The 27,534-nt window shown below is 41.5% G+C and overlaps 2 protein-coding genes across 5 annotated transcripts in view; one reads left to right on the top strand and one right to left on the bottom strand.

Annotated features, from left to right (window-relative positions):
* The window catches only part of UGDH (UDP-glucose 6-dehydrogenase), a 102,834-nt gene that overhangs the window by 38,438 nt on the left and 36,862 nt on the right, over positions 1 to 27,534 (bottom strand). Inside the window, exon 13 of one of the 4 annotated variants that reach the window (XM_060188200.1) lies at positions 22,424 to 22,470. The exons of the other annotated variants lie outside the window; for them this stretch is intronic. The gene's annotated coding sequence lies outside the window, so the exon portion shown is untranslated. Of the gene's footprint in view, positions 1 to 22,423; positions 22,471 to 27,534 lie in introns of those variants that run through there. 4 annotated transcript variants of the gene reach the window in all.
* Positions 91 to 27,457, top strand: LIAS (lipoic acid synthetase). The gene is made up of 11 exons (XM_007522799.3): positions 91 to 173; positions 1,559 to 1,731; positions 2,406 to 2,499; positions 6,477 to 6,557; positions 8,616 to 8,772; positions 8,880 to 8,937; positions 14,982 to 15,110; positions 16,571 to 16,716; positions 20,504 to 20,574; positions 21,985 to 22,096; positions 27,263 to 27,457. Exons 1-11 carry the CDS (start codon positions 129 to 131, stop codon positions 27,313 to 27,315), a joined length of 1,119 nt encoding a protein of 372 aa, XP_007522861.1. The 5' UTR covers positions 91 to 128; the 3' UTR covers positions 27,316 to 27,457.

The raw sequence follows: 27,534 nt of genomic DNA, 5'->3' as shown, positions 1-27,534 counted from the left end.
TAGACCAAAGTAGCCAATCGCGGAGCGGCCCAAGTTCCTCCGGGTTATTGGAGATTCCGGAGTTCGTCACGAGTAGAGCGACGTTTTGTGTCTGGACTCCGCTAGGAAAAAAAAAAAATTACGAGGAAATGTCTCTGCGCTGCTGTGGCGCTGCCCACATCTGGGCTCCCCGGGTGAGCGGCTGGGTTTGGGGTACTGAATATCAGGATCGATATCAAGCATTTACTTCTAGCCAGACTGTTTATTTTTCATGTAGCAACTCAAGTTAATTCTGAGACTTTGATGGAGTAGAGTCTCTGGTTTTGATTTCTTGGTCTCTTCTGACCTACGCAAATAGGTCTCTTTCTGCTAAACCGAGCAGTGTGGAGCATTGAGATTAAACCTTGTTGGGCTCAGATTGTGTATTAAACAGCACTTTGTACGCTGAGAACACAGATCTGCTCGAGGCTGTAGTCGGAAGCAGACAAGTGCAGTTGCCAGTATGCAGCGTCATCACAGGAATTCTAAATCCCTGACGGTTTTTTGTTTTTTACTGTACTGACATTCACCAAATGGAAACATTCAGTGACTTGGCTCTTTTGTACATGTCTGTATTCAGATCCATAGATTAGTAGTTTCTTATGCTCAGCAAATAAATGAGGAGACTGCTATATTAAAATTAAACAGAAATGCAACATAGAAAAATAGTATGGGGGTGGGTGCGGGTGGTGGTGCACCTGGTTGAGCTCACATGTTACAATATGCAAGGACCTGGATTCAAGCCCCTGCTCCCCACCTGCAGGGGGAAAACTTCACAGTGGTGAGGCAGGGTTACAGGTGACTCTCTGTCTCTCACTATTCCTCTCAATTTCTGTCTCTATCCAATAAGTACATAAAGATAATGGAGAAAGAAAAGAAGAAAGGAAGGAAGCAGACATTAGGTTTGGTTAGCTGCCTTCTGGCTCACCAAAACCAATGGAGCATCACCCCTATGATTATCCCAAGCACAAAGCAGGGAAAACTTTTAAAAAGTCCCAGACTTGAACTAGAAATAGAAGATTCAGTGCTGTGGCATCTTACCCAGCTAGCTATTCCAGTTCAAGATTGTTAACAGATTTTTAATATCTGTTCAGAGAACTGTGTGAAAGTATGACCTATGTTAGCTCTTAAGAGTTCTAAGTCTCTCAGTAAATGGTTAACACCTGTTCTCTTTCAGATTTGGTATTGGCCCAGAGAGTTTACCCAGAAGGGCGTGTACTTTGCACAGTAGCTTCTCTAGTTCTAGCCCCAGTACCACACAGAAGTTGCTCTAGCATGGTCTCTGTCTCTGTCTGTACAAAAGAAGTTTATCCCGGAGTAGTGAGATCATATATGCAGGAGGCCCCCAGCTTTGCAAGGGTGGTGGTGGGGGACTGTTTGTTCTCTTTATTTTATAATCTTGGAATCTAAGATCCTTCATAGAATTTGTAATTAGTCAAGCATAATTTCTAAATCAGTGCACTGATTTTTTACCCTTCCTTTTCAGGTATTAAAATGTGCTGAAAGTAAATAATTCCAAATCACACTGTACTTTCTCTAGGTACTTGGAAGATACTTAAACAGCCCATTCAGACCCGTAAGTTCCTTGCCAGATAAAAAAAAAGAAAGTTTACAGAATGGACCAGATCTTCAAGATTTTATGTCTGGTGAACTTGCAGATAAAAGCACCTGGGATGAATATAAAGGAAATTTAAAGCGCCAGAAAGGAGAAAGGTAATTGAAAATGTGAGATAACTCTAATGCCCATTCCATTACGCATTAATTCATTATTATTATTATTATTATTATTATTATTATTATTTTACCTGAGCACTGCTCAGCTCTGGCTTATGATGATGCAGGGAGGGGCTCGGGGGATTGAACCTGAGACTTTAGAGCCTCAGACATGAGAGTTTGTTTGCATAACCTTCATGCAACAATCACTGGAATGATCTGCTAGGGCCAGGGTGGCAGCTTAATAACATACAAAGACTCTGAAGTCTCAGGCACCACCATAAACCAGAGTTGAGCTCTGTTAAAAAAAAAAATACTACTAATAATAAAATAAAGGTTTTTCCCTTGTAATTAATATATTAGGTAATTTTTTTGTCAGTGATCTATGTTGGTCCTCCTAATCAATGTACATATGACCTATTGATACCTGCTCAGATTAATATAAAGACTAGTATAGGGATTTCATGCAAGGGCAAACTGTTTTTTGTTATACTTTACACAGTAACATTGAGTAAACGTAACTGATTCAGTTCTTATTTCTTTAACAGAAATTGTAAGAATTCAGGTAAAAGAGAACTACTTAATTAGGAATTGTAGTAGAGTAAAGTGACTTTAAAACTATGATTATTTGGGATCATATTTGTTAATGTATAGTTATGTTTGACTTTCTTTAGGTTAAGACTACCTCCATGGCTAAAGACAGAAATTCCCTTGGGGAAAAATTATAATAAACTGAAAAATACATTGCGGAATTTAAATCTGCATACAGTAAGTAGTCAAAATATTAATTGTTCATCTTAACTAAAAACTATAATGTTTTTATAGATGTGTAAAATTAATGAAATACATATGAATAACAGTGAAAAAAATGAATAAAGATATTCAGTGATGGGGCAGGGGTAGATAGCATAACTGTTATGCAAAGAGACTCTCTTGCCTGAGGCTTCAGAAGTCCCAGGTTCAATCCTCTGCCCCACCATAAGCCAGAGCTGAGCAGTGCTCTAGTAGATAAGAAAAAAGAAAAAAAAAAAAAGAGAGAGAGAGAGAGAGAGAGTGGTCCAGGAGGTGGTACAGTGGATTATCAACCATGAGGTCTTGAGTTCAATCCCTGGCAGCACATGTACCACATGTCCCTCTCTCTCTGCCTATCTTTCTCATGAATAAATAAATAAATAAATTCTTAAAAAAAGATTTAGTGATGTACTATATTGGTAATGGAAATACATACAAAAATAATTTTCTTTGCAAAAGAAGTAAAATGTATAGCCCAAGAAGTGGCTCATCAAAGTGTTGAACTCTTGGGGCTGGGTGGTGGCATACCTTATAGAATGCAAATATTACCATGCCGGGGCATGCTGGTGGTACACCTGGTTAAGTGCTCATATTACGGTGCGCAAGGATGCAGGTTCAGTCCCCTGAGCCCCACCTGCAGGGGGAAAGCTTCATGAGTGCTTAAACGGGGCCGCAGATGTCTCTCTGTCTCTCTCCCTGTCTCCCCCACTCTTCTCAATTTCTCTGTCTCTATCCAATAATAAATAAGTAAAGAATGTTTAAAAATAGTAAAAAAGGGAGTTGGGCAGTAGTGCAGCAGGGAAAGCACACGGCGCAAAGCCCAAGGACTGGTGTAAGGATCCCGGTTCGAGCCCCCAGGCCCAGCTCCCCACCTGCAGGGGAGTCGCTTCACAGGCGGTGAAGCAAGTCTGCAGGTGTCTGTCTTTCTCTCCCCCTCTCTGTCCTATCTGATATCGATAACAATAATAACTACAACAATAAAAACAACAAGGGCAACAAAAGGGAAAGTAAATAAATAAATAATAATAATAAAATGGCCTCCAGGAGCAGTAGATTCATAGTGCTGGGACCGAGCCCCAGTGATGACCCTGGAGATTATATATATATGTGTGTATATATTCAAACTCAAGAACCGCGACTCAAATTCCCATTCCCCACCTGCAGGGGGGGAAGCTTCAGGAGAGGTGCAGCATTGCTGCAGATATCTTTTTTCCCTTCTCTTATCTTCCTCTCCCTTCTTTGCCTCTATAAAGGTAAACAAAATTTTTATTATCTTTATTTATTTATTGGATAGAGACAGCCAGAAATTGAAAGGGTAGGGGGTGATAGACACCTGCTGTACTGTTTCACCTCTTGCAAAGCTTTCTCCCTGTGGTCTCGAACCTGAGTCCTTGCACATTATAACATGTTCAACTAGGTGTGGCACCACCAGGTCCCCAAAGTATCTTTTTTAAAAATACTTATTTATTATTTATTTCCTTTTGTTGCCCTTGTTGTTTCATTGTTGTTGTTGGATAGGAGAGAAATGGAGAGAAGAGGGGGAGAGAAAGACACCTACAGCCCTGCTTCACCGCTTGTGAAGTGACGCCCCTGCAGGTGGCGAGCAGGGGGCTCGAAGCGGCTTTGCGCCACCGGCGCTTTTTTAATCCACTGCGCTACTGCCCTGCTCCCTTTTTAAAAAAAATATTTAGGGGGTCGGGCGGTGGCGCAGTGGGTTAAGCGCACGTGGCGCAAAGCGCAGGGACCGGCATAAGGATCCGGTTCGAGCCCCCGGCTCCCCACCTGCAGCGGAGTCGCTTCACGGGCGGTGAAGCAGGTCTGCAGGTGTCTATCTTTCTCTCCCCCTCTCTCTGTCTTCCCCTCCTCTCTCCATTTCTCTCTGTCCTATCCAACAACAAAGCAACGTCAACAATGGCAATAATAATAACCGCAACGAGGCTGCAACAACTAGGGCAACAAAAAGGGGGAAAAATGGCCTCCAGGAGCGGTGGATTCATGGTGCAGGCACCGAGCCCAGCAATAACCCTGGAGGAAAAAAAAATTATTTATTTATTCCCTTTAGTTGTCCTTTTTTATTGTTGTAGTTATTGTTGTTGTTATTGATGTCGTTGTTGGATAGGACAGAGAGAAATGGAGAGAGGAAGGGAAGATAGTGAGGGGGAGAGAGAAAGATAGACACCTGCAGACCTGCTTCACCACCTGTGAAGCGACTCCCCTGAAGGTGGGGAGTCGGGGGCTGGAACCAGGGTCCTTATACAGATCCTTGCACTTTGAGCTTAACCCGCTGCGCTACCTCCCGACTCCTCCCCCCCTCTTTTTCTTAAAGATTGATATTTTTAGTGTAGGGGTAGATAGCATAATGGTTATGCAAATAGACTCTCATGCCTGAGGCTCCAAAGTCCTAGATTCAATCTCCAGCACCACCATAAGCCAGAGATGAGCAGTGCTCTTATAAAAGAAAAGGCAAAAAAAAAAAAAAGATTGATTTGTTTATTAATGTGAGAGAGAGCCAGAGCACCACTCTGGCATATGCAGTGCCAGGGATCAAGCTGGTGACCTCATGTCATGCTTGTAAGTCCAAAGCTTTATCTATTCTACCACCTCCTGGGTTGTAATTATATTTCTTACCTTCCTATTTAATAGTACAAAAAATTATTTTTCTTGCAACTTAGAAAATGAGAATTTTTTTTGTTTTATATTAGAAGTGCATGTCTGTTGCAAAGAGCACTATAAATGAAATGTCATATACAACTCAGATGTTAGATACAGTTGTAACTGTTCAGTATATATATCTCTACATCCTTTTCTTTACACATTAAAAATAAATTTGGAGTGGTCTAGGAAGTGGTATAATGGATAAAGCATTAGACTCTCAAGCATGAGGTCCTGAGTTCAGTCCCTGGCAGCACATCTACTAGAGTGATGTTAGTTCTTTCTCTTCCTAGCTTTCTCATTAATAAAAAATAAATAAAATCTTTTTTTTTTTTTTTGCCTCCAGGGTTATTTCTGGGGCTCAGTGCCTGTACCATGAATCCATTGTTCCTGGAGGCCATTTCCCCCCTTTTTGTTGCCCTTGTTGTAGCCTTTTTGTGGTTATTGTTATTGTTGATGTCATTCGTTGTTGGATAGGACAGAGAGAAACGGAGAGAGGAGGGGAAGACAGGGGGAGAGAAAGACAGGCACCTGCAGACCTGCTTCACCGCCTGTGAAGTGACTCCCCTGCAGGTGGGGAGCCGGGGACTCAAACCGGGGATCCTTACACCAGTCCTTGGACTTCACGCCACGTGCGCTTCATCTGATGTGCTACTACCTGACCCCCAAATAAAATCTTTTAAAAATATATATTTGCATAGTTCTTTTTAATACTATTTTTAAATTTATTTTTGTTAGAGACAGGAATTGAAAGGGAAGGAGAGACACTGAAAACCCTGTTTCACTGCTTGTGAAGCTTACCCCCGTAGGTGGGGGCTGGAGGCTTGAACCCAAGTCCTTGAGCACTAGAATATATGTGCTCAACCAGGTGCACCTCCACCTGCCCTTCCCCCACCTATGGTTCTTAACTTAAAGTACACACGTTACTAACTGTGGTCCCTGGTTGAAGCCCCAGCCACTGCATGGAAGTGCCTGTGAGAGGCAGGGGGAAGATATCTTGAGCTTCATGAGGACTTCTTTCTGTCTGGAAAAAAGAAAAAAATGATATTCAGGAATGGCGGGGCTGCGTAGGCATTGAGCCCCAGCAATCAACGTGGTAGTGAAGATATAGATACATAGCTGCAGATACACACTCACACATGAACATGGAATCCTGCTATACATGTAGTCTGGCATTTTAAGATCATTCTTAAATAGTGACTTTCTTCTTAAGCATATTGTAGAGAATGAGTTCAAGCTGCTAACTTGTTCCATTGATAAGTGTGTCCAACCTGATTGTATTCAGTTCCCGTTACTCACAGGTGTGTGAGGAAGCTCGATGTCCCAACATTGGAGAGTGCTGGGGAGGTGGAGAGTATGCCACCGCCACGGCCACGATCATGGTAAGACCAGTCTCAAACTCTAATACTTCATAGTCTAGAAAAGGAAAGAAAACATTCTATCTTCTCAAAATTGGTATAATGCACTGAAGGGAGAAACTGGGGTTGTGGGGCAGGGGGGGCATTCAGGTCCTGGAACCCGATGGCAGAGGAGGACCTAGTGGGACTGAATTGTTATGTGTAAAATTGAGAAATGTTACGCATGTGCAAACTATTGTATTTTACTGTCGACTGTAAACTATTAATCCCCCAATAAAGAAATTAAAAAGAAACAAACAGGCTGGGGATATGGGTCAACCTGCCAATGCCCATGTCTAGCAGAGAAGCAATTACAGAAGCCAGAGCTCCCACCTTCTGCACCCCATAAAGATCTTTGGTCTAGGGAGTTAGGCAGTAGCGCAGCGGACTAAGTGCAGGTGACACAAAGCACAAGGACCGGCATAAGGATCCCGGTTCGAGCCCCTGGCTTCCCACCTGCAGGGGAGTCGCTTCACAGGCGGTGAAGCAGGTCTGCAGGTGTCTATCTTTCTCTCCCCTTCTCTGTCTTCCCTTCCTCTCTCCGTTTCTCTCTGTCCTATCCAACAATGATGACATCAATAACAATAACAACTACAACAACAATAAAACAACAAGGGCAACAAAAGGGAATAAATATTAAAAATAAATAAAATAAAAAAGACCTTTGGTCCATACTCCCAAGGGATAAGGAACTTTCCAATGGAGGTGGTGGGACACAGAGCTCTGGTGGTGGGAATTGTGTGGAATTGTACCGTTCTTATCCTACAATCTTGTCAATCTTTATTAAATCACTAATTTAAAAAAATCATGTCAAAAATGTACATTATGGGGGCTGAGTGGTGGCACACCCAGTAGAGCACACGTTATCATCCGAGAGGACCTGGGTTCAAGCCTCTGGTCCCCCCACCTGAAAGGGAGATGCTTCATGAGCAGTGCTGCATGTGTCTCTTCTGTCTCTCTCTCTCTCTCTCTTTTTCTTGTGGGTCGTTTGGCTGGCTGGTTTCAGCTGATCTTGCCCCGGCTAAGCTGGGTTTCAGAATGTAGTCTGAGTTCAGGTCTGCTCCAAAGAACCTCATCCTCTGTAGGGCGGCAGTGCTCCAACACATATTTTTCTTATGGAGAGTGGAGGGAGGAGCACTAGAGGACAAGTCACCCATGTACATTTGTCTCTCTGTCTTCCCATCCTCTCTCTCTCTCTCTGTCCTGTCCAACAATGACAGTAATGACGACAATAATAATAACAGTAAACAACAAGGGCAACAAAAAGGAAAAAATAGCCTCCAGGAGAAGTGGATTTGTAGTGCAAGCACCGAGCCCCAGCAATAACCCTAAAGGAAAAAAAAATTTTTTTAATGACAGAGATTAAAATACAGAGAGCTACCAGAGGATTGCTCATCTCTGGCTGATGGTGGTGCTGGGATTGAACATGGGACCTTGGAGCTTCAGGCATAAAAGCCTTTAAAAAAAAAAATTTTATTTATTTAATGAGAAACATAGGAGGAGAGAGAAAGAGCCGGACATCAGTCTGGTACATGTGCTGCCAGGGATTGAACTCAGGACACCTCATGCTTGAGAGTCCAATGCTTTATCCACTGCGACACCTCCCGGACCACGGCATGAAAGTCTTTTGCACAACCATTATGCTGCCTCCCTAGCCCGAAACATGCCCTTTCTAATCTGCACACCAACCCACTCCCTCCCACTCTGTCATAACCTTCTTACCAACCAGATTTTCTCATGACAGAGATGAGAGTTTAGCCTGAAATCCCTCTTCATGGAAATCATAAACAGCCCCAAGAAGTAGCTGTTATTACCCTCATTTTACTAATTACAGTTCCCCCTTACTCTTATCAGTATTCCTAATTCTGAGCTTATCATTTTCATTCCTAGTATAGTTTTACAGCATATATTTGTATTCCTTAACTATATATTGTTTAGCTTTGAATGTTTCAGATGCCTTCTAAACAGAACCCTATTTATTCTTCCAGCATTACATACTTGAGGATCATCTCTTTGACTTAAATTGTAATATCTCTATTCTAGTTGATGGGTGACACATGTACGAGAGGTTGCAGGTTTTGTTCTGTTAAAACTGCAAGAACTCCACCTCCACTAGATGCCAACGAACCCTATAATACTGCAAAGGCAATTGCAGAATGGGGTCTGGATTATGTTGTCCTGACATCTGTGGACCGAGACGGTTAGTTTGTCATCATTGCCTCTTCTGGAATTGACTGTTACTCACCTGTGACATCATCATGAGCAGTTGATTCTTTCTCTTTCTTTTTCTTTTTCAATTTTTACTAGATATGCCTGATGGAGGAGCTGAGCACTTTGCAAAGACTGTATCATATTTAAAAGAAAGGTGCGTGCTTTTGCAGTTGCCTATGTAATTTAAGAACTTTTTTTTGAGGGGGCTGGGTGGTGGCGCACCTGGTTGAGCACACACGTTACAGTGCACAAGGACCCGGGTTCAAGCCCCCAGTCCCCACCTGCAGGAGGAAAGCTTCACAAGTGGTGAAGCAGGGCTGCAGGCGTCTCTCTGTCTCTCTCCCTCTCTATCTCCCCCTTCTCTCTCGATTTCTGGCTGTCTCTATCCAATAAATAAATAAATAAAGATGATAATTATAAAATTTTTTTAAAAAAAGAACTTTTTTGGGGGGGGGGGTTCGGGTGGTAGTGCACCAGGTTAAGCACACATGGCACAAAGCTCAAGGACTGGCTTAAGGATCTTGGTTCGAGCCTCCAGCTCCCCACCCGTAGAGGGGTTACTTCACAGGTAGTGAAACAGGTCTGCAAGTGTCTGTCTTTTTCTTCCCCTCTGTCTTCCCTTCCTCTCTAGATTTCTCTCTGTCCCATCCAATAGCAATGACAACAACAACAATAATAATAACAACAATGATAAACAACAAAAAGGGAAACAAATAGCCTCCAGGAGCAGTGGATTTGTGGTGCAGGCACCGAGTCCCAGTGATAACCCTGGAGGCAAGAAAAAAAAAAAAAGAACTTTTTGAGGTCCCATATAAATGTAGTTTTTAAACTTAGAGCCTTTACCTGAAGGTAGTGGTTACTGACCTTTTTTGGAGTAGGGATGTAAGCACTTCTGATAATCTACAATAAATCATGTCTTTTCTTAGAAAAGTATATCTAAGCATACAGATAGATATTTGCTCAAATTGTAGGGATGTAACAGTACGATGTATCAAAGGATGTTTGGTGTCTCTTTCATATTTGAGTATCGGGCCTGTAAAATAGCTGACTTATTTATTTTTAATTATTTATTTAATAGATAGAGACAGAGAAATCAGTGGGAAGGAGACAGACCCCTGCAGCATTGCTCATGAAGATTTTCCCTTGCAGGTGGAGACTGGGGGCTTGAACCCAGGTCCTTCTGTATGGTAACATGCACTCAACCAGGTGCACCACCACCCAGCCCTGAAATAGCTTACTTAGATTGTGTGCCTTCATTGTATAGTCCAGGTTCGAGCCTGCCCTCCACATGGAAAGAAGCTTCAGTGCTGTGTTCACTCTTATTCTCTCTGTCTCTCTTCTTCTCTGTTTCTTTTTTTTTTCCCCCACCCACCCACCCCAGAGTCTTTTACTTTGGTGTAATACTCCAATTCCATTTCAGGTTCCACTTGTGTTTTCTTTTCTAATCTTGTTTTTCAACTTCGGCCTGAGAGTGAGATCATCCCATATTCATCCTTCAGTTTCTGACTTATTTCACTCAACATGATTTTTTCAAGGTCCATCCAAGATCGGCTGACAACGGTGAAGTCACCATTTTTTACAGCTGAGTAGTATTCCATTGTGTATATATACCACAACTTGCTCAGCCACTCATCTGTTGTTGGACACCTGGGTTGCTTCCGGGTTTTGGCTATTACAATTGTGCTGCCAAGAACATATGTGTACACAGATTTTTTTGGATGGATGTGTTGGGTTCCTTAGGATATATTCCCAGGAGTGGAATTGCAGGATCATAGGGTAGGTCCATTTCTAGCCTTCTGAGAGTTCTCCAGACCGTTCTCCACAGAGGTTGGACCAATGTACATTCCCACCAGCAGTGTAGGAGGGTTCCTTTGACCCCACACCCTCTCCAGCATTTGCTGCTGTTACCTTTTCTGATGTATGACATTCTCACAGGAGTGAAGTGATATCTCATTGTTGTCTTGATTTGCATTTCTCTGACAATCAGAGACTTGGAGCATTTTTTCATGTGTTTCTCAGCCTTTTGGATCTCTTCTGTGGTGAATATTCTGTCCATGTCCTCCCCCCATTTTTGGATGGGGTTATTTGTTGTCTTGTTGTTGAGTCTGGCAAGCTCTTTATATATGTTGGTTATTAAACTCTTATCTGATGTATGGCATGTAAAGATCTTCTCCCATTCTGTGAGGGGTCTCTTGATTTGGGTAGTGGCTTCTTTTGTTGTGAAGAAGCTTTTTAATTTGATGTAGTCCCATAGGTTTATACTTGCCTTAGTCTTCCTTGTAATTGGATTCGTTTCATTGAAAATGTCTTTAAAATTTATGCGGAAAAAAGTTCTGCCAATATTTTCCTCTAAGTATCTGATAGTTTCTGGTCTAACATCCAAGTCCTTGATCCACTTGGAATTTACTTTTGTATTTGGTGAAATACAGTGATTCAGTTTCATTCTTCTGCATGTTTCAACCCATTGTTTCCAACACCATTTGTTGAAGACACTCTACTTTCCCCATGTAATAGTCTGGGCCCCTTTGTCAAAGATTAGATGTCCATAGGTGTGGGGCCTCATTTCTGGGCTCTCAATTCTATTCCACTGGTCAGTGTGTCTGCTCATGTTCCAGTACCAAGCAGTTTTGATGACAATGGCCCTATAATACAGTTTGAGATCTGGGAGTATGATGCCTCCAGTTCTGTTCTTTTTTCTCAAGATTGTTTTGGCAATTCTAGGTCTTTTCTGGTTCCAGATAAACATTTGTAGCATTTGTTCTATTCTCCTAAAAAATGTGCTTGGGATCTTGATGGGGATAGCATTAAATTTGTAGATGGCTCTGGGTAATATATTCATTTTGATGATGTTAATTCTTCCAACCCATGAACATGGAATATCTTTCCACTTCTTTGTGTCTTTTTCAATTTCTTTGAGTAGTGACTCATAATTTTCAGTATACAAGTCTTTCACTTCTTTGGTTAGGTTTACTCCTAGATATTTTATTGTTTTTGTTGCTATAGAAAAAGGAACTGATTTCTGGATTTCAATTTCTTCTAACTTAGTGTTTGCATAGAGGAATGCCACTGACTTTTGAATGTTAATTTTATAGCCTGACACCTTACTATATTGCCTGATGATTTCCAAAAGCTTCTTGCTGGATTCCTTAGGTTTTTCCATGTATACTATCATGTCATCTGCAAATAAGGAGAGTTTGACTTCTTCTCTTCCAATCTGTATGCCTTTAATTCCTTGCTCCTGCCTGATTGCTATGGCAAGAACTTCCAACACTATGTTGAATAGTAATGGTGATAGTGGGCAGCCCTGTCTAGTACCTGATCTGAGGGGAAATGCTTCCAGTTTCTCACCATTGAGTATGATGTTGGCTGTAGGTTTGCTATATATAGACTCCACTATCTTCAGGAATTTTCCATCTATTCCCATTTTTTGTAGTGTTTTGATCATAAAGGGATGTTGTATTTTGTCAAAGGTTTTCTCTGCATCTATTGATATGACCATGTGGTTTTTGGTCTTGCTTTTGTTGATGTGGTGGATCACATTGATTGATTGACGTATATTAAACCAACCTTGCATGCCTGGGATAAACCCCACTTGGTCATGATGAACAATCTTTTTGATATACTGCTGTATCCGGTTGGCTAGAATTTTGTTCAATATTTTCGCATCTATGTTCATCAGAGATATTGGTCTGTACTTTTCTTTTTTGGTTGTGTCCCTGTCGGCTTCATAGAAGCTGGCAGGGAGTATTCCAGTGTCTTCAATCTTCTGGAAGACTTTTAAAAGTAGAGGTATTAGTTCTTCTTTGAAAGTTTTGTAGAATTCATTTGTAAAACCATCTGGTCCAGGACTTTTATTTTTGGGAAGATTTTTTTTTAAAATTTTTTATTTAAGAAAGGATTAGTGAACAAAAACATAAGGTAGGAGGGGTACAACTCCACACAATTCCCACCACCCAATCCCCATAACCCACCCCCTCCCATGGTAGCTTTCCCATTCTCTAGCCCTCTGGGAGCATGGACCCAGGGTCGTTGAGGGTTGCAGACATCAAGCCCCAGTGATTACCCTGGAGGAAAAAAAAAAAACCTTGAGTTATAAGATGTCTTGGTGGCCGGGCAGTAGTGTTTCAGGTTAAGTACACATGATGTAAGGTGGGGCGTAAGGACCCTAGTTCAAGCCGCTGCCTCTCCACTTCCGGGGGGGCGGGGTCGTTTCATAAGCGGTGAAGCAGGTCTGCAGGGGTCTATCTTTCTCTCCCTCTCTCTGTCTTCCCCTCTTCTCTCCATTTTTCTCTGTCCTAACAATGACAACAACAATAATGATAAAACAAGGGCGACAAAAGGGAAAAAATAGCCACCAGGAGCAGTGGATTCGTAGTGCAGACACGGAGCCCCAGCAATAGCCCCGGAAGCAAAAAAAAAAAAAAATGTCTTCTTTCAGTGTTTCTTACCCACAGGAGTGTGAGTATGTGCGCATGTGTTTATTCTGCATCTGTTCTCTTAGAAAACAACTCCAGAAACTGCCATTGGGTTTGTGAGAAAATGTGTCACTTGCTCAGTGTTTCTGCTGCTCTCAAAAAGAACAGCTTTATGATCTAGCTCACACCTTAATGCTTGACTGCGCGTGTTTGGTCAGGGGATTACTGTTTAGCTTGTGTTTCATTTAAGTGAGGCTCATGACTCAGCAACTCAGAATACTTTTTTAACCCCAAAGAATTTGTGAAGTACTGCCTAGAGGAAGGGAGGACTCTATTTAATAAATCATAAAAGAAATTAAGATTAAAGCAAAAAAGTTTATATTCGCATAAACACATCTCAGTTGATTTCACAAAGAATTCAAAAAAATACTTTACACTTAAGTATATTTATTTTTATTCCCTTTTGTTGCCCTTGTTGTTTTATTGTTGTTGATATTGATGTTGTTGGATAGGACAGAGAGAAATGAAGAGAAGAGGGGAAGACAGAGAGAGGGAGAGAAAGAGACACCTGCAAATCTGCTTCACCGCCTGTGAAGGGACTCCTCTGCAGGTGGGGAGCCAGGGGCTTGAACTGGGATCCTTACTCCAGTCTTTGCGCCACCTGCGCTTAACCTGCTGCACTACCGCCCGACTCCCTACACTTAAATATTTTTAAATACTTGTCATTAATATTTTAAATTATAAATATAACTCCTTTAAACAATTTTATTTTGTTAAGCTGAGCACTCTACCTGCTTAGTCTGTTTGACCCCAGCAATTTCATTAAAATTTTTTTATTATTATCTCTTTTTTTTTAATATTTTTATATTTATTTTTATTTATTCCCTTTTGTTGCCCTTGTTGTTTTATTGTTGTAGTTATTATTGTTGTCATTGTTGTTGGATAGGACAGAGAGAAATGGAGAGAGGAGGGGAAGACTGAGAGAGGGAGAGAAAGATAGACACCTGCAGACCTGTTTCACCGCTTGTGAAGTGACACCCCTGCAGGTGGGGAGCCAGGGCTTGAACCAGGATCCTTATGCGGGTCCTTGTGCTTAGCGCCACCTGTGCTTAACCCGCTGCGCTACAGCCCGACTCCCTTATTATCTCTTTTTTAAAAGATTTATTTATTTATTTGAAAGGTAGGAGGAAGAGAAAGAGAAAGAACCAGACATCACTCTGGTACATCATGTGCTGCTGGGGATTGAGTTTAGGACCTCACACTTGAGAATCTAATGCTTTATCCACTGTACCACCTCCCAGATCCCTATTAATTATTTTTATTGGATAGAGACAGTCAAAAATCAAGAGGGAAGGGGAAGATAAGACACTTGCAGAACTGTTTTATCACTTTGGAAGCTTCCCCCCTGCAGGGGGGGACCAGAGGCTCAAACGTGGGTCCTTGTGCATTATAACATGTCCTCAACCAGGTGTGCCACCACCCGGTCCTGCAATTTCATCTTTTAATACTTTCTTAATAAATTTTAGAAAATGTATAATCTGAAAATCATCAGTTTTGCATGCAGATATGTTTGAACTACTAAGTTTATATTCTATTTTTCTCATATAGTTTACATATATAAACATTTGCAGTTTCATGTTTTTGTTTAACAAGGTGTCAGGATGACTGCACTCTTTAAAGGTATAAAGATTACTGTGTTCAGACTGATGGTGAAATGAGTACTGGTGGTTTCTGTCTTACTCAATCTTTTCCTTAGTTTGATGCTTGTTTTTTTCCCCCCTAGGAATCCAAAAATCCTTGTGGAGTGTCTCACTCCTGATTTCCGAGGAGATCTTAAAGCAGTAGAAAGAGTTGCTCTGTCAGGATTAGATGTATATGCACATAATGTTGAAACAGTTCCCGAATTACAGAGGTAATTCTACACATGTGCAGAGTAATGTTGGGAAGGGTCAAAATCTGCTGTTTTCACTCTTTTCAGAGGAGAATTCTCTTCCTTCTCTGTGAACTGTTTTGTTTTTTTTTTTTTAATAAAAATAAACAGAAGCATGCTGGGAAATAATTCACCTGGAAGAGCCAAATCACACTCAAGGTCCTGTGTTTGAGCCTCAGTCTCAAGTGGGGGCTCCATGGGCTGCACGGAGCGGGAATGCCACGATTGCAGCTGTGATTTCTCTTTCTTAGAGAATGGGGAGTGTGAGACAGACAAAGAACATGAAAAAATATATAGGGGTAGGGGTAGATAGCATGTTGATTATGCAAAGAGACTTACCTACTGAGGCTCCAAATTCCCAGCTTCAATCCCTCCATACCATCGTATGCCAGAGCTGATCAGGGCTCTGCTAGGGAAGAAAAGTAGGGCCTGAGGAAGGACACTCACCAGGAATACCATGCATGTGTGAAGTGCTAGGTTCATTCACCAACACCACAGTGAAGACAATAAAGAAGGGACCAGGTGGTGGCGCACCTGGTTGAGTGCACATGTCACAGTGCACAAGGACCCGGGTTTAAGCCCTCAGTCCCCACCTGTAGGGGGCAAGTTTTGCAAGTAGTGAAGCAGTGCTGCAGGTGTCTCTCTGCCTCTCTCTCTCTCTCTCCCTCTCTCTATCTCACTCCCTCCCCTTTCAATTTCTGACAGTCTCTAGCAAGTAAAGATAATTTTAGAATAAGTAAAGAAATCAGTCAGTTCTGCAGCATGCGGTGCATTAGAATTCAAATGGCTGCTGTCTTTATATCAGCAGCTTTCTGCTCCCCATCAGCTTTGGGTCTTGTTACCATTTAAACCATGGTGGCTTGGCCAGTGTGGAAATCTGGAACACAACCTTTTCCAGCTGTCACACATCTCATGATACCTCCACCGGTGGGTGCCATTTGCTCCTGTTTTACTTGAGAAACTATCCTTTCCAGTGAAAATTCCAGAATTGCTTTTTTTTTTTTCCTTAAACCCAAGAGATGTAATTTTGTAAACTTACCAGCAGAGGGCAGGTAAGCTTTTAGAGAAAACATACAAGTTTCAGACCTCCAAAAATGTGGATTTGGGTTAGTTTTTTCTTTGTTTAGTACTGAAGATGTACTTATTTCCAATCTTTTGTCTCCATTGGTTACCCCTTTTGAATCACTTAATTTCAACTTCAGATTTATGGTTTCTCAGTGAGTATTTCCATCCCAGATATCTCTAATCCAGGATTAAAAGACCTTAAAAATATACCTAAGAGGCCTACTAAAGCCTTGTTCTCTTTCCTAAAGTAACAAACAGTGGTGCACAAGTGTTACCATTACATACTTTCCTGGTCTTCTAGATTGCTTGCCTAATCTTATATGTACTTAGTTAAACTCACTACTATTCCTGCTGACAGCACCCCTTCTGTTTTCAAGGAGAGTTCGTGATCCCCGGGCCAATTTTGACCAGTCTCTACATGTACTGAAACATGCCAAGGAGGTTCGGCCAGATGTTATTTCTAAAACATCCATAATGTTGGGCTTAGGCGAGGATGATGAGCAAGTATATGCAACAATGAAAGGTAAAGAATTAGAACAGGAAAAAAAAAAAAAATATATATATATGTATATGTCATAATGGATGAAGCATTAGACTTCTTTTTTTAGTATTTATTTACTTATTCCCTTTTGTTGTTTTATTGTAGTTGTTGTTGGATAGGACAGAGAAATGGAGAGAGGAGGGGAAGACAGAGATGGGGAGAGAAAGACAGACACCTGCAGACCTGCTTCACTGCTTGTGAAGCGACCCCCCTTGCAGGTGGCTTGAACCAGGATCTTTAGGCCAGTCCTTGTGCTTCACGCCACATGCCCTTAACCCGCTGCACTATCACCCGACTTCATCTTCTTCTTTTTCTTTTTTTAAATATTTTATTTATTTATGAGAAAGACAGGAGGAGAGAGAAAGAACCAGACCTCACTCTGGCACATGTACTGCTGGGGATCGAACTTGGACCTCATGCTTGAGAATCCAAAGCTTTATCACTGAACCACCTCCCGGACCACTCTTGTCTTCATCTTTTCTGCCAAGCAGATTTTCCTTTAATCACTCTCCACTTCTTCTTCTTCTTTTTTTCTTTTTTTCTTCCAGGGTTATCGCTGGGGCTCATGGCCTGCACCACGAATCTACTGCTCCTGGAGGCCATTTTTTCCCATTTTTGTTGCCTTTGTTGATTGCTATCATTGTTATTGCTGTTCTTGTTGATGGATAGGACAGAGAGAAATCGAGAGAGGAGGGGGAAACACGGGGAGAGAAAGATAGACACCTGCAGACCTCCTTCACCACTTCTGAAGTGACCCCCCCCCATGCAGGTGGGGAGCTGGGGGCTCGAACCGAGATCCCTACTACACTGGTCCTTGCACTTCTTGCCATGTGCGCTTAACCCACTGTGCTACCGCCCAGCCCCCCCCTTTTTTTTCTTAGATTTTTCTTTTTTTAAAATATTGTGAGACTATATACATTAATAGGAGTCTATATTAACAGCATTCCTGCCACCCTCTGTCCCTCCCACCCCCACATGGAAGCTGAACATCTACTCTCACCCTCCACTTTAAGCACCCTCCACTTCTTTTTTTTTTAAATTAATTAATTTATTTAAAAAAAGAAACATTAACAAAACCGTAGGATAGGAGGGGTATAACTCCACACAGTTCCCACCACCAGATCTCCGTATCCCATCCCCTCCCCTGATAGCTTTCCCATTCTTTATCCCTCTGGGAATATGGACCCAAGGTCATTGTGGGTTGCAGAAGGTGGAAGGTCTGACATCTGTAATTGCTTCCCCGCTGAACATGGGTGTTGACTGGTCGATCCATACTCCCAGTCTGCTTCTCTCTTTCCCTAGTAGGGTGAATCTTTGGGGAAGTGGAGCTCCAGGACACATTGGTGGGGTTGTCTATCCAGGGAAGTCTGGTTGGCATCATACTGGCATCTGGAACCTGGTGGCTGAAAAGAGAGTTAACATACAAAGCCAAACAAATTGTTGAGTATGGCTGGAATAGTGCAGATGAAGTGCTGGGGAGTACTCACTGCAGACTATTGTGTACTTTTGCTTTCAGGTATATATTTTGCCCTAATTTATGGATACATGTGAATATATGCTCTATCTCATGGGACCTGGTCTATATCTAGGTTTTGGGACTTTGTTAGGAAGTGAACCGCCTGGAATGGAATTAGAGAATACTATGAAAGGAAAGGTCTCACCTGAGTAATGAAGCTGAAGGGTTGTCATTCCACACCTGAAGTCTCTGGACACAGTCTGAAGTGAAGCATGCTGAGGTGGTACTCGTTGCGTTGATTAGGTTGGGATCGGTGGATGCACTATTTGGTATGAATTGAGAGAAGCATGCAGGAAAGTGCGCCCCACCCTAAGGTTCCAGGACTGGGAGATATAAAGGTTCTATAGTGGAAATGTGAGATTCCTGCTGTCTTAGGGTTCAAGAAGACAATGGATATTTATTGTTATCATCACATTATTTAGTGATTGGGTTAACTTTGCAAAGTCCCTTTGTTAGGGTTTGCTGTATAGTACCCAGCATCTTGTATATAGCTGTGCCACCGGTTGCTTCTGTTCTCCCTGGCCTAGGCTTTTGAGACAGTCAACATATCAAAAGACTCAGCCTATGTATTAAAAAGATTCAGTCTGCGCTTTAAAAAGTTTGAGACATACAATCAATTTTCCCCTTCTCATATTAATTAGTGATTTATATGACTACAAATGAATAGAAGTGTACATAAACACCATTCCCACTACCAAAAGACTGTGTCCCTTCCCACCCACCCCCATCCTCACCCCCGCCCCCGCCCCCACCACCCAGGGAAGCCAAATGTCTGCCCTCACCACAGGGTTTTCACTTTGGTGCCCTACTCCAGAGCACCCTCCACTTCTATATTAGCATTTTGGTTTTTTTTTTAAATTATTATCTTTATTTATTGGATAGAGACAGCCAGAAGTCAAGAGGAAAGGGGGTGATAGAGAAGAGAAACAGACACCTGTAGCCCTGCTTTACCACTTGCAAAGCTTTCCCCCTGCAGGTGGGGACCGGGGGCTCGAACCTGGGTCCTTGTGCATTGTTTCATGTGTGCTTAACCTGGCCCCAGCATTTATTCCATAATGCTACAGTTATTTGTTTGTGTGCCTATCCTTTTCTAAGGATTGTCTCATCATTTCTGTGTTCTCTGTTCACACTCATCTTTGCTGGCATATAAATGCTTATTTCAAATTTTTATTTATTTGTAATGGAGGAGGAGGAAGGAGAACCAGAGCAGCACTCTGGCACCTGTGTTGCTGGGATTGAACTCAGGACCTCATGCTTTAGAGTCTAGTTTCTTCTCCACTGCACTACCTCCCAGGCCAAGGCACATACACGTCTTTTTGGTTTTTGTTTTACCAGAGCACTGCTCAGCTCTGGGTTATGATGCTGTGGATTGAACCTGGGACCTCGGTGCCTCAGACTTGAAAATCTTTTTGCATAACTATTATGCTATCTCCCCAGCCCTGTTATTATTATATAAAATTTGTTTCCATATAAGATACAGAGTGATGCCTGGGGAGATAGCATAATGGTTGAGAAATAAGACTTTCATGCCTGATGCACCAAAGGTCCCAGGTTCAATACCCTGCACCACCGTAAGTCTGTAACAGAGTGAGGTGGGTGGGGAATTCTACATAAGAGAGAGAGGAAAACTAGAACATGACTCTGGTACATCGAGGATTAAGCCAGGGGCTTCAGGCATGTCCTGCACTCTATTTAGTTGAGCTGTTATGAGTACTTTTAAATGGATAGGTAGTATCTTTCCCCACATGAGGATTACAGATCAGCATAACTCCACATGGTTCTTAAGTAAATTATACTTAAGCCTAACATTTTCTTTTTTTTTGTTTTTTTAAAGCAATTGTTGTCTTGTTTTGTTTTTTACCAGAGCACTGCTCAGCTCTAGGGGATTGAACCTGGGACTTTGGAGCCTCAGGCATGAGAGTCTCTTTGCATAACCATTAAGCTATCTACCCCTGCCCACATTTTATTTTCATAGAAACGTGCTAATGGGGGCCAGGTGGTGGTGCACCCAGTTGAGCTCACGTGTTACAATGTGCAAGGGCCCAGGTTCCGAGCCCCCAGTTCCCACCTACAGAGGGAAAGCTTTGCAAGTGGTGAAGCAGTGCTGCAGATGTTTTTGTCTCTTTGTCTCTACCACCCCCCTCCTTGTCGATTTCTGGCTGTCTCTATCCAATAAATAAATAAAGACAATATAAAAAATTAAAGAAAAATGTGCTAATTAATGTATGTTTGTGTGTCTGTGTTTTCCTATAGCCCTTCGTGAGGCAGATGTAGACTGTTTGACTTTAGGACAATATATGCAGCCAACAAAGCGTCATCTTAAGGTATACCTATTTTTATTTATTTATTTATTTGCCAGAGCACTGCTCGGCTCTGGCTTTTAGTGGTGTGAGGGGTTGAATTTGTGCCTCAGGCATGATGTCTCTTTGCATAATCATTATGCTGTCAATCCCTGCCCAGGGATAGCTATTTTGAAATGCCAAATGTTTATTGGTAATTTGAATTAAATCTTTCTTATTAGTAGGTAAAATTAAGAAGCTGCTAACCTTTTAGGGTAAAGCTCTATGTATGTTTTTAAGTTCCAGTTTCTGTTTTGCTGTCTGTATAAAGCAGCAACACTGGAACTTTCACTACCCCCAAAGTTTGCTACTTTGCCATGTGCACGACCCAGGTTTGAGCCTGACACCTATCACATTGAAAGAAACTGTGGTTTTGTTGTCTCCTTCTCTCTTCCTCTATCTTTAAAGGAAAGAAAAAAAGCAAGGTGGGGAGCAGGGCGCTATAAAATAGCTTATTAGGATGGTGCGCGCGCGCGGAGTGGCCAGGTTCTAACCGGCCTCCACTGCACTGAAGGGATGTTTGGTGCTGTGTCTTTTTCAGTCATTCTCTTCCTGCCCTGTCTCTAGCTTAAAAAAAAAATAAATGAATTGGGAAGTAGCATTTATTCATACTTGGTAATCGTACTATTTGTTTTAGAGTTTTAAGACAACAAAGGTGAAGCAAGAGAAGCTAGTCTTCCAGTTGTTATATTGGACATTTACTCATTCATTGAAGGAGTTTTTGCTGAGTAATAACCGTGGGCCAGCCAGTGCTAATCAGCATACAAAATGAGTAAGAGGAAGACAAAGTCCTCAAAAATTCTACAAGCATGACTAGTTCTTGACTATACCTGTTAGTCATCAAAGATAAACAGATATATATAATCTCTGTGACTAATCTCATCCACTTTCTCCAACCTTTCGAATAGTTTATATAATACAAAATTGTTGTTTCTCCTTCTCTTTGCCTTGTGATGTAGTAGTCAAGTAACTAGAACCCAGGTAGTTGGTGAGACAAGAAGGGAGGCAGGGTTGGGGATGCCTGGAGAAATTATGGTATAAAAACCATCCTAACTGCACGGGGGAAAAAGGGGTTTTCTTATTAATTTTTAAAAATTATCTTTATTTATCTATTGGATAGAGACAACCAGAAATTAAGGGGTGGGGTGATAGAGAGGGAGAGACAGAGAAACACCTGCAGCACTGCTTCACCACTTGCAAAGCTTTCCCCCTACAGGTGGGGAATGGGGGCTCAAACCTGGGTCCTTGAGCACTGTATGTAACATGTGCACTCAACCAGGTGCACTACCACACGGCCCCTCTTTTTTTTTTTTTTTAAGCAAGGATTTTCTATAAAATTAATATGATTTACAGAATTTTAGAATCATTCATCAAAATTAATTCCTATAAATGTAGGTGGAAGAATACATTACTCCTGAAAAGTTCAAATACTGGGAAAAAGTAGGACAAGAACTTGGATTTCATTATACTGCAAGTGGTCCTCTGGTGCGTTCATCATATAAAGCAGGTAAGTTAGACTGAGGAATAGTTAGTCTTGATGGGGAAAAAAATTTTTTTAAAAAAATCATATTAAATAAAAATTACGTTTTAAAGATTTATTTATTTATTAGCAAAGAAAGAGAACCAAAACATCACTCTGGCATGTGCAATACCATGGATTGGATTCAGGACCTCAGGCATGCAAGAATCTTTTATTTATTTATTTATTTCCTTATTTTCCCTTTTGTTGCCCTTGTTGCTTTTTTATTGTTGTTGTAGTTATTAATATTGTTGTTGATGTCGTCGTTGTTGGATAGGACAGAGAGAAATGGAGAGAGGAGGGAAAGACAGAGAGGGGGAGAGAAAGACACCTGCAGACCTGCTTCACCGCCTGTGAAGCGACTCCCCTACAGGTGGGGAGCCGGGGGCTAGAACCAGGATCCTTACACCAGTCCTTGCGCTTTTGCACCAAGTGCGCTTAACCCACAGTGCTACCGCCCGACTCCCTGAAGAATCTTATTTTACCTGCTAAGCCACCTTCTATGCCATTTAAGTAAACTTTTAAATAAAAAAATCTCTCCCCCTCCCTTTTATAACTCACCTACTATAACAAAAGCAGAATAAGTTCATTCTGTGTGTGCCTTTCATTAATAGGTTATTCAGAAGTGACAAGTGTCAGCCAAGTATTTAATTGAAAAAAATAAATTTCATTTGACAGTGATAATAGCTGCTTTCTAAAATCCCAAATTCAGATCAGTGTGAACTCTTAGAACTACCTTATAGAGGGTCGGGCAGTAGCCCAGCAGGTTGAGCACATGTGGCGCAAAGCGCAAGGACTGGCATAGGGATCCTGGTTCGGTCCCTGGCTCCCCACCTGCTGGGGAGTCACTTCACAGGGGTGAAACAGGTCTGCAGGTGTCTGTCTTTCTCTCCCCCTCTGTCTTCCCCTCCTCTCTCCATTTCTCTCTGTCCTATCCAACAATGAATGACATCAACGACAACAATAACTACAAGGCTACAACAATGAGGGCAACGAAAGGGGGAGAAAATGGCCTCCAGGAGCAGTAGATTCTTGGTGCAGGCACTGAGCTCCAGCAATAAATAACCCTGGAGGCAAAAAAAAATCTATCTTTTAAAAAAAAAATTATTAGTTATTTCATATTGATTTATAAAATTACGAGATAACAAGAGATTCCACACCTTTCCCACTACCAGAGTTCTATGTGTCGCCCTCCCCCCCAGTCCGCTCTATTGGAAACTGTGTTAGTTCTCCCAAGATCACAGATACGGGTTGACTATTGTTTTTATTTTTATAACTATCTACCTATGGTCCTGCTTTCTCTTCCTTTTTAAGTCACACTTACTATTTTTGAGTGTTCTTCTGTTTTTGTTTGTATGTTTGTTTTTTCTCATCTCTCTCTGGGTCCTGATGGGATTAGAATTCAGAACCTTTTAGTCATCTTCCCCTAACATTTGCCTCTCTGGAGGTATGGACTAAAATTCTTTATGGAGTGAAGAAGGTGGAAGGTCTGGCTTCTGAAATTGCTTCTCCACTTGACATGGGTGTTGGCAAGTTGATCCATACTCTCAGACTGTTTCTATCTTTCCTTACTGGGAGAAGTGTCTTCTGATAGCATTGCTGCCTATGCCACTAATATCTGTGTTATTTCCTCCTGGGGCAACAGAAAGAAATCCATGATAATTTTCCTTATAGAAATGTAGTGTGCAATTTTCACCTTTCTAGTTCCAACTCTTATTTTAATCAATAGCATAAGTTGATCTGTGAAAATAAAACTCTTATATAAGGAGTAAAAAGACATGTGATTGGGGCCAGGTGGTGGTACACTGGGTTAAGCATATGTAGCACTATGCGCAAAGACCCAGGTTTGAGCCCCAGTACCGACCTGCAGGGGAAAAGCTTCATAAATAGTGAAGCAAGTCTGCAGGTGTCTCTCTTTCTCTGCCCCTCCCCTAAATTTTTCTCAGTTTGTCAGAGAAAGTTACATATGAGAGGAGAGAGAAAGGAAGGAGACATACACACACACCAAAGCACCGCCCTGCTACAGGCAGTGGCAGGGCTCAAACTAAGAACTCAGGCGAATAAGTTCAGTGGTCTGCTACTTATTGCTACTTCCTCAGCCACAGAACTTCAAGACATTTTTTTTAAATTTTATTTTGTTGCCCTTGTTTTATTGTTGTAGTTATTATTGTTGTTGTTGGATAGGACAGAGAGAAATGGAGAGAGGAGGGAGTCGGGTGGTAGCACCGCAGTTAAGCGCATGTGGCCCAGAGCACAAGGACTGGCGTAAGGATACTGGTTCGAGCCCCCGGCTCCCCACCTGCAGGCAGTGAAACAGGTCTGCAGGTGTCTATCTCTCTCTCCCCCTCTCTGTCTTCCCCTCCTCTCTCCATTTCTATTTATGTATTTATTCCTTTTGTTGCCCTTATTGTTTTACTGTTGTTGTTGTTGTTGTTGTTGTTGTTGATGTTGTTGTTGTTGGATACGACAGAGAGAAATGGAGAGAAGAGGGGAAGACAGAGAGGGGGAGAGAAAGATAGACACCTGCAGACCTGCTTCACCGCCTGTGAAGTGACTCCCCTGCAGGTGTTGAGCTGGGGGCTCAAACCGGGATCCTTACACCGATCCTTGCACTTTGCGCCACGTGCACTTAACCCGCTGTGCCACCGCCAGACTCCCTCAAGACATTTTAATGAACTAACAATAGCTTACCCAGTTGTAAAACCAAGAATTTGTTTCAGTACTGACAAGTGGTGAGGATTTTGGAAATCAGTACTTATATTTTTTATAAGGGGTTTATTCTATATATTACCATGCACAAAATCCAGGTTCAAGCTCCTGGTGCCCCCTGCAGGGGGGGAGGTTTGATGAGTGGTAAAGCAGTGCTGCAGGTGCCTCTCTCTTTCCTTCTCTTGTCTTCTCAATTTCTCTCTGTTCTATCAATTTAAAATAATACTGAATACTAAATATCAAAAGATAAGTAAGTGGTTTACCATTTTTTAATCAAAGCACTACTCAGCTCTGGCTTATAGTAGCAGTATGGATTGAACTTGGGATTTTGACACCTCAAACATGAGAGCCTCTTTGCATAACCATTATGCTACCTCCAGACCCAAATGGTTTATTATTTGACAAGAAGTGCTGCTAGTAAACTAAAAATATACCAAAAACAATAAGAACAGGAATGTAACTTAGTGAAAAACCACATGCCTTGAGTATATTAGATCCTTGATCACATGAACAAAATACTTTTTTTTAACAAACTAAAGGGTAGAATCAAAGTAGTTGAGTGATGTCATTGGAAAGGAGTTTTTATTTTGTCCACATAGTTATTTTTGAAGATTAATTAATAATTGAGAGAAGGAGAGTGGCAGTTACCACTCCAGCACATGTGGTGACAGGAAGTACATGCTTGCAGGTTCCTTGTTCTAGCCACACCACCAAATCCAAGGTTTCTGTTCTTTTACTAGGAATCCCCAGGCATGACAGTTAATATTCCACACCAAGTGAGTCATTTGCCCAGCCATAAAGGAAATTCTTTTTTCTTTCTTTTTTTTTTTTTCTTCCAGGGTTATCTTTAGGGCTTGGTTCTGGTGCCATTTTTTTCCCTTTTTATTAGCTAGGATAGAGAGAAATTGAGAAGGGAGGGGGAGGGAGAAAGGGAGAGAGAAAGATAGACTCCTGAAGACCTGCTTCACTGCTTGGGAAACAGCCTCCTGCAGGTGGGGAGCAGGGGCTCAAACCTGGGATCCTTGTGTTGGTCCGTGTGGTTTGTACTATGTGCACTTAACCCGGTGCGCCACCACCCAGCCCCCTTAAAGGAAGTTTTCTCCAACAGCTATATGGAAGTGAATTACAACTTTTCATTCCTATTAAAATTGCTGTAAAAGATCAAAGTCTGGTATGTAAAGTATTACTCATACAATGGCTTAGACTCTACTAATGCTGGTTCTACTGGCAGATTTAGATGAGGTAAGAAACAGCACATAGTGCTCTTTCTGTTGCTTGGTTTATAAGGTTATAAGCCTTGAGATTGTTTTTTGTTTGTTTTTGTCTCCCTGAATTATTTTATTGGGGGAATTGCTAATAGGAGCACAGTTTCTTGTCTCCTTGTGATATGTGTCTGCATATCACTCCTAACACCCAGTCTTTCTCCATCATATGCTGGTTACCCAGTGCATCATTTGCTTTGTGGCTGTACACCTCATCCACGTCCAAGCTGCACCCTGTATTTCCCTTTTCCTGCCTTGCTTCTTAAGTACCACCTACGTGAGACCATTGGGTATCATTCATTTAATCCTGGAGTTTTTCTCTTTTTTTAATCCTTGAGTTTCTTAATGATTGTGTAAGGATTTGGTCATTGCAATTCTTTGGTTATATTATGATGACAAAGAGAAGCTAATCAGACTCCATTAAATCAGGTCTCCAGTACTGAGCTCTGCAATAAATGGGACCCTAATGACCTGACAAATGAACATGCCCCAATAAGCGGCTAACTTATTGCACACACACAACTTTACAGAGTGGAGAGAAAGCCCGTAAGTGAAGAGCTCTTGCTTCCCTAAAGGGGAAGCAGTTAAAGTGATTTCATCAGATGCGTCCGCTCAGCTGCAACAAGGTCTGCTTTATAAACATCAGATCCAGGCTAATAATATAGCAGAATTGCTCTCTGAAATGAAATGTGCCAACAGCGATACTTTGTCATTGGTGAGGAGTAGATAGTGCCCATTAGAATGGCAGAGATATGCAGAAGCAGGCCCACAGATACAATAGAATCGCCTTTAATATTGAGTTACTAGAAATAATAAAGCAGAGCAGTAATGAAAAAAAGTTGTTTGTTTTTTTTTTTAAGAATAATGACAAGCCGTTATTGTTGGGATAAGGGCCAAAGTTATAAGGGACATATAAGATCAGAAAAGTTTTGCTGTTGAGATCTGAGAAAGGGGAATTTCAATAAACACAAAAGACATTTTTAAAGGGAAAATACTGATTATTCTGAAATTTAAGATATTAATGTGGTCTAGGAGGTGGTGCAATGGATAAAACATTGTACTGAGTTCAATTCCCAACAGCACATATGCCTGAGTGATGTCTGGTTCTTTCTCTCTCCTATCTTCCTCAATAATAAATAAAAATATTTAAAAATATTAATGTATCTCCATTTTTCCTAAATAGGTGAATTTTTCCTGAAAAATCTAGTGGCTAAAAGGAAAACAAAAGCTCTCTAACATGGAACAAGAAGATCACAGAATATTTCAAAATTGATTCCAGTTGGTAAATGAGACAGTGGCAGAGTGCCTCAACTTCAGTGGATGGACCCCATTCTTATTGCATAAAGAATAATGTCAGTAAACTGTATATTTAATCATACTAAGTCATTTGTCTTCTCTTTTGTTTTCATCTTCCCAAGATGCAGTTATTTGCTATGACATAATCATAAAACATCT

The sequence above is a fragment of the Erinaceus europaeus genome, chromosome 3 (genome assembly GCF_950295315.1).
Source record: "Erinaceus europaeus chromosome 3, mEriEur2.1, whole genome shotgun sequence".
Classification (NCBI taxonomy): Eukaryota; Metazoa; Chordata; class Mammalia; order Eulipotyphla; family Erinaceidae; genus Erinaceus; species Erinaceus europaeus.
The sequence above is the reverse complement of the archived record's forward strand: the minus strand, read 5'-3'. Positions and strand labels throughout refer to the sequence as shown.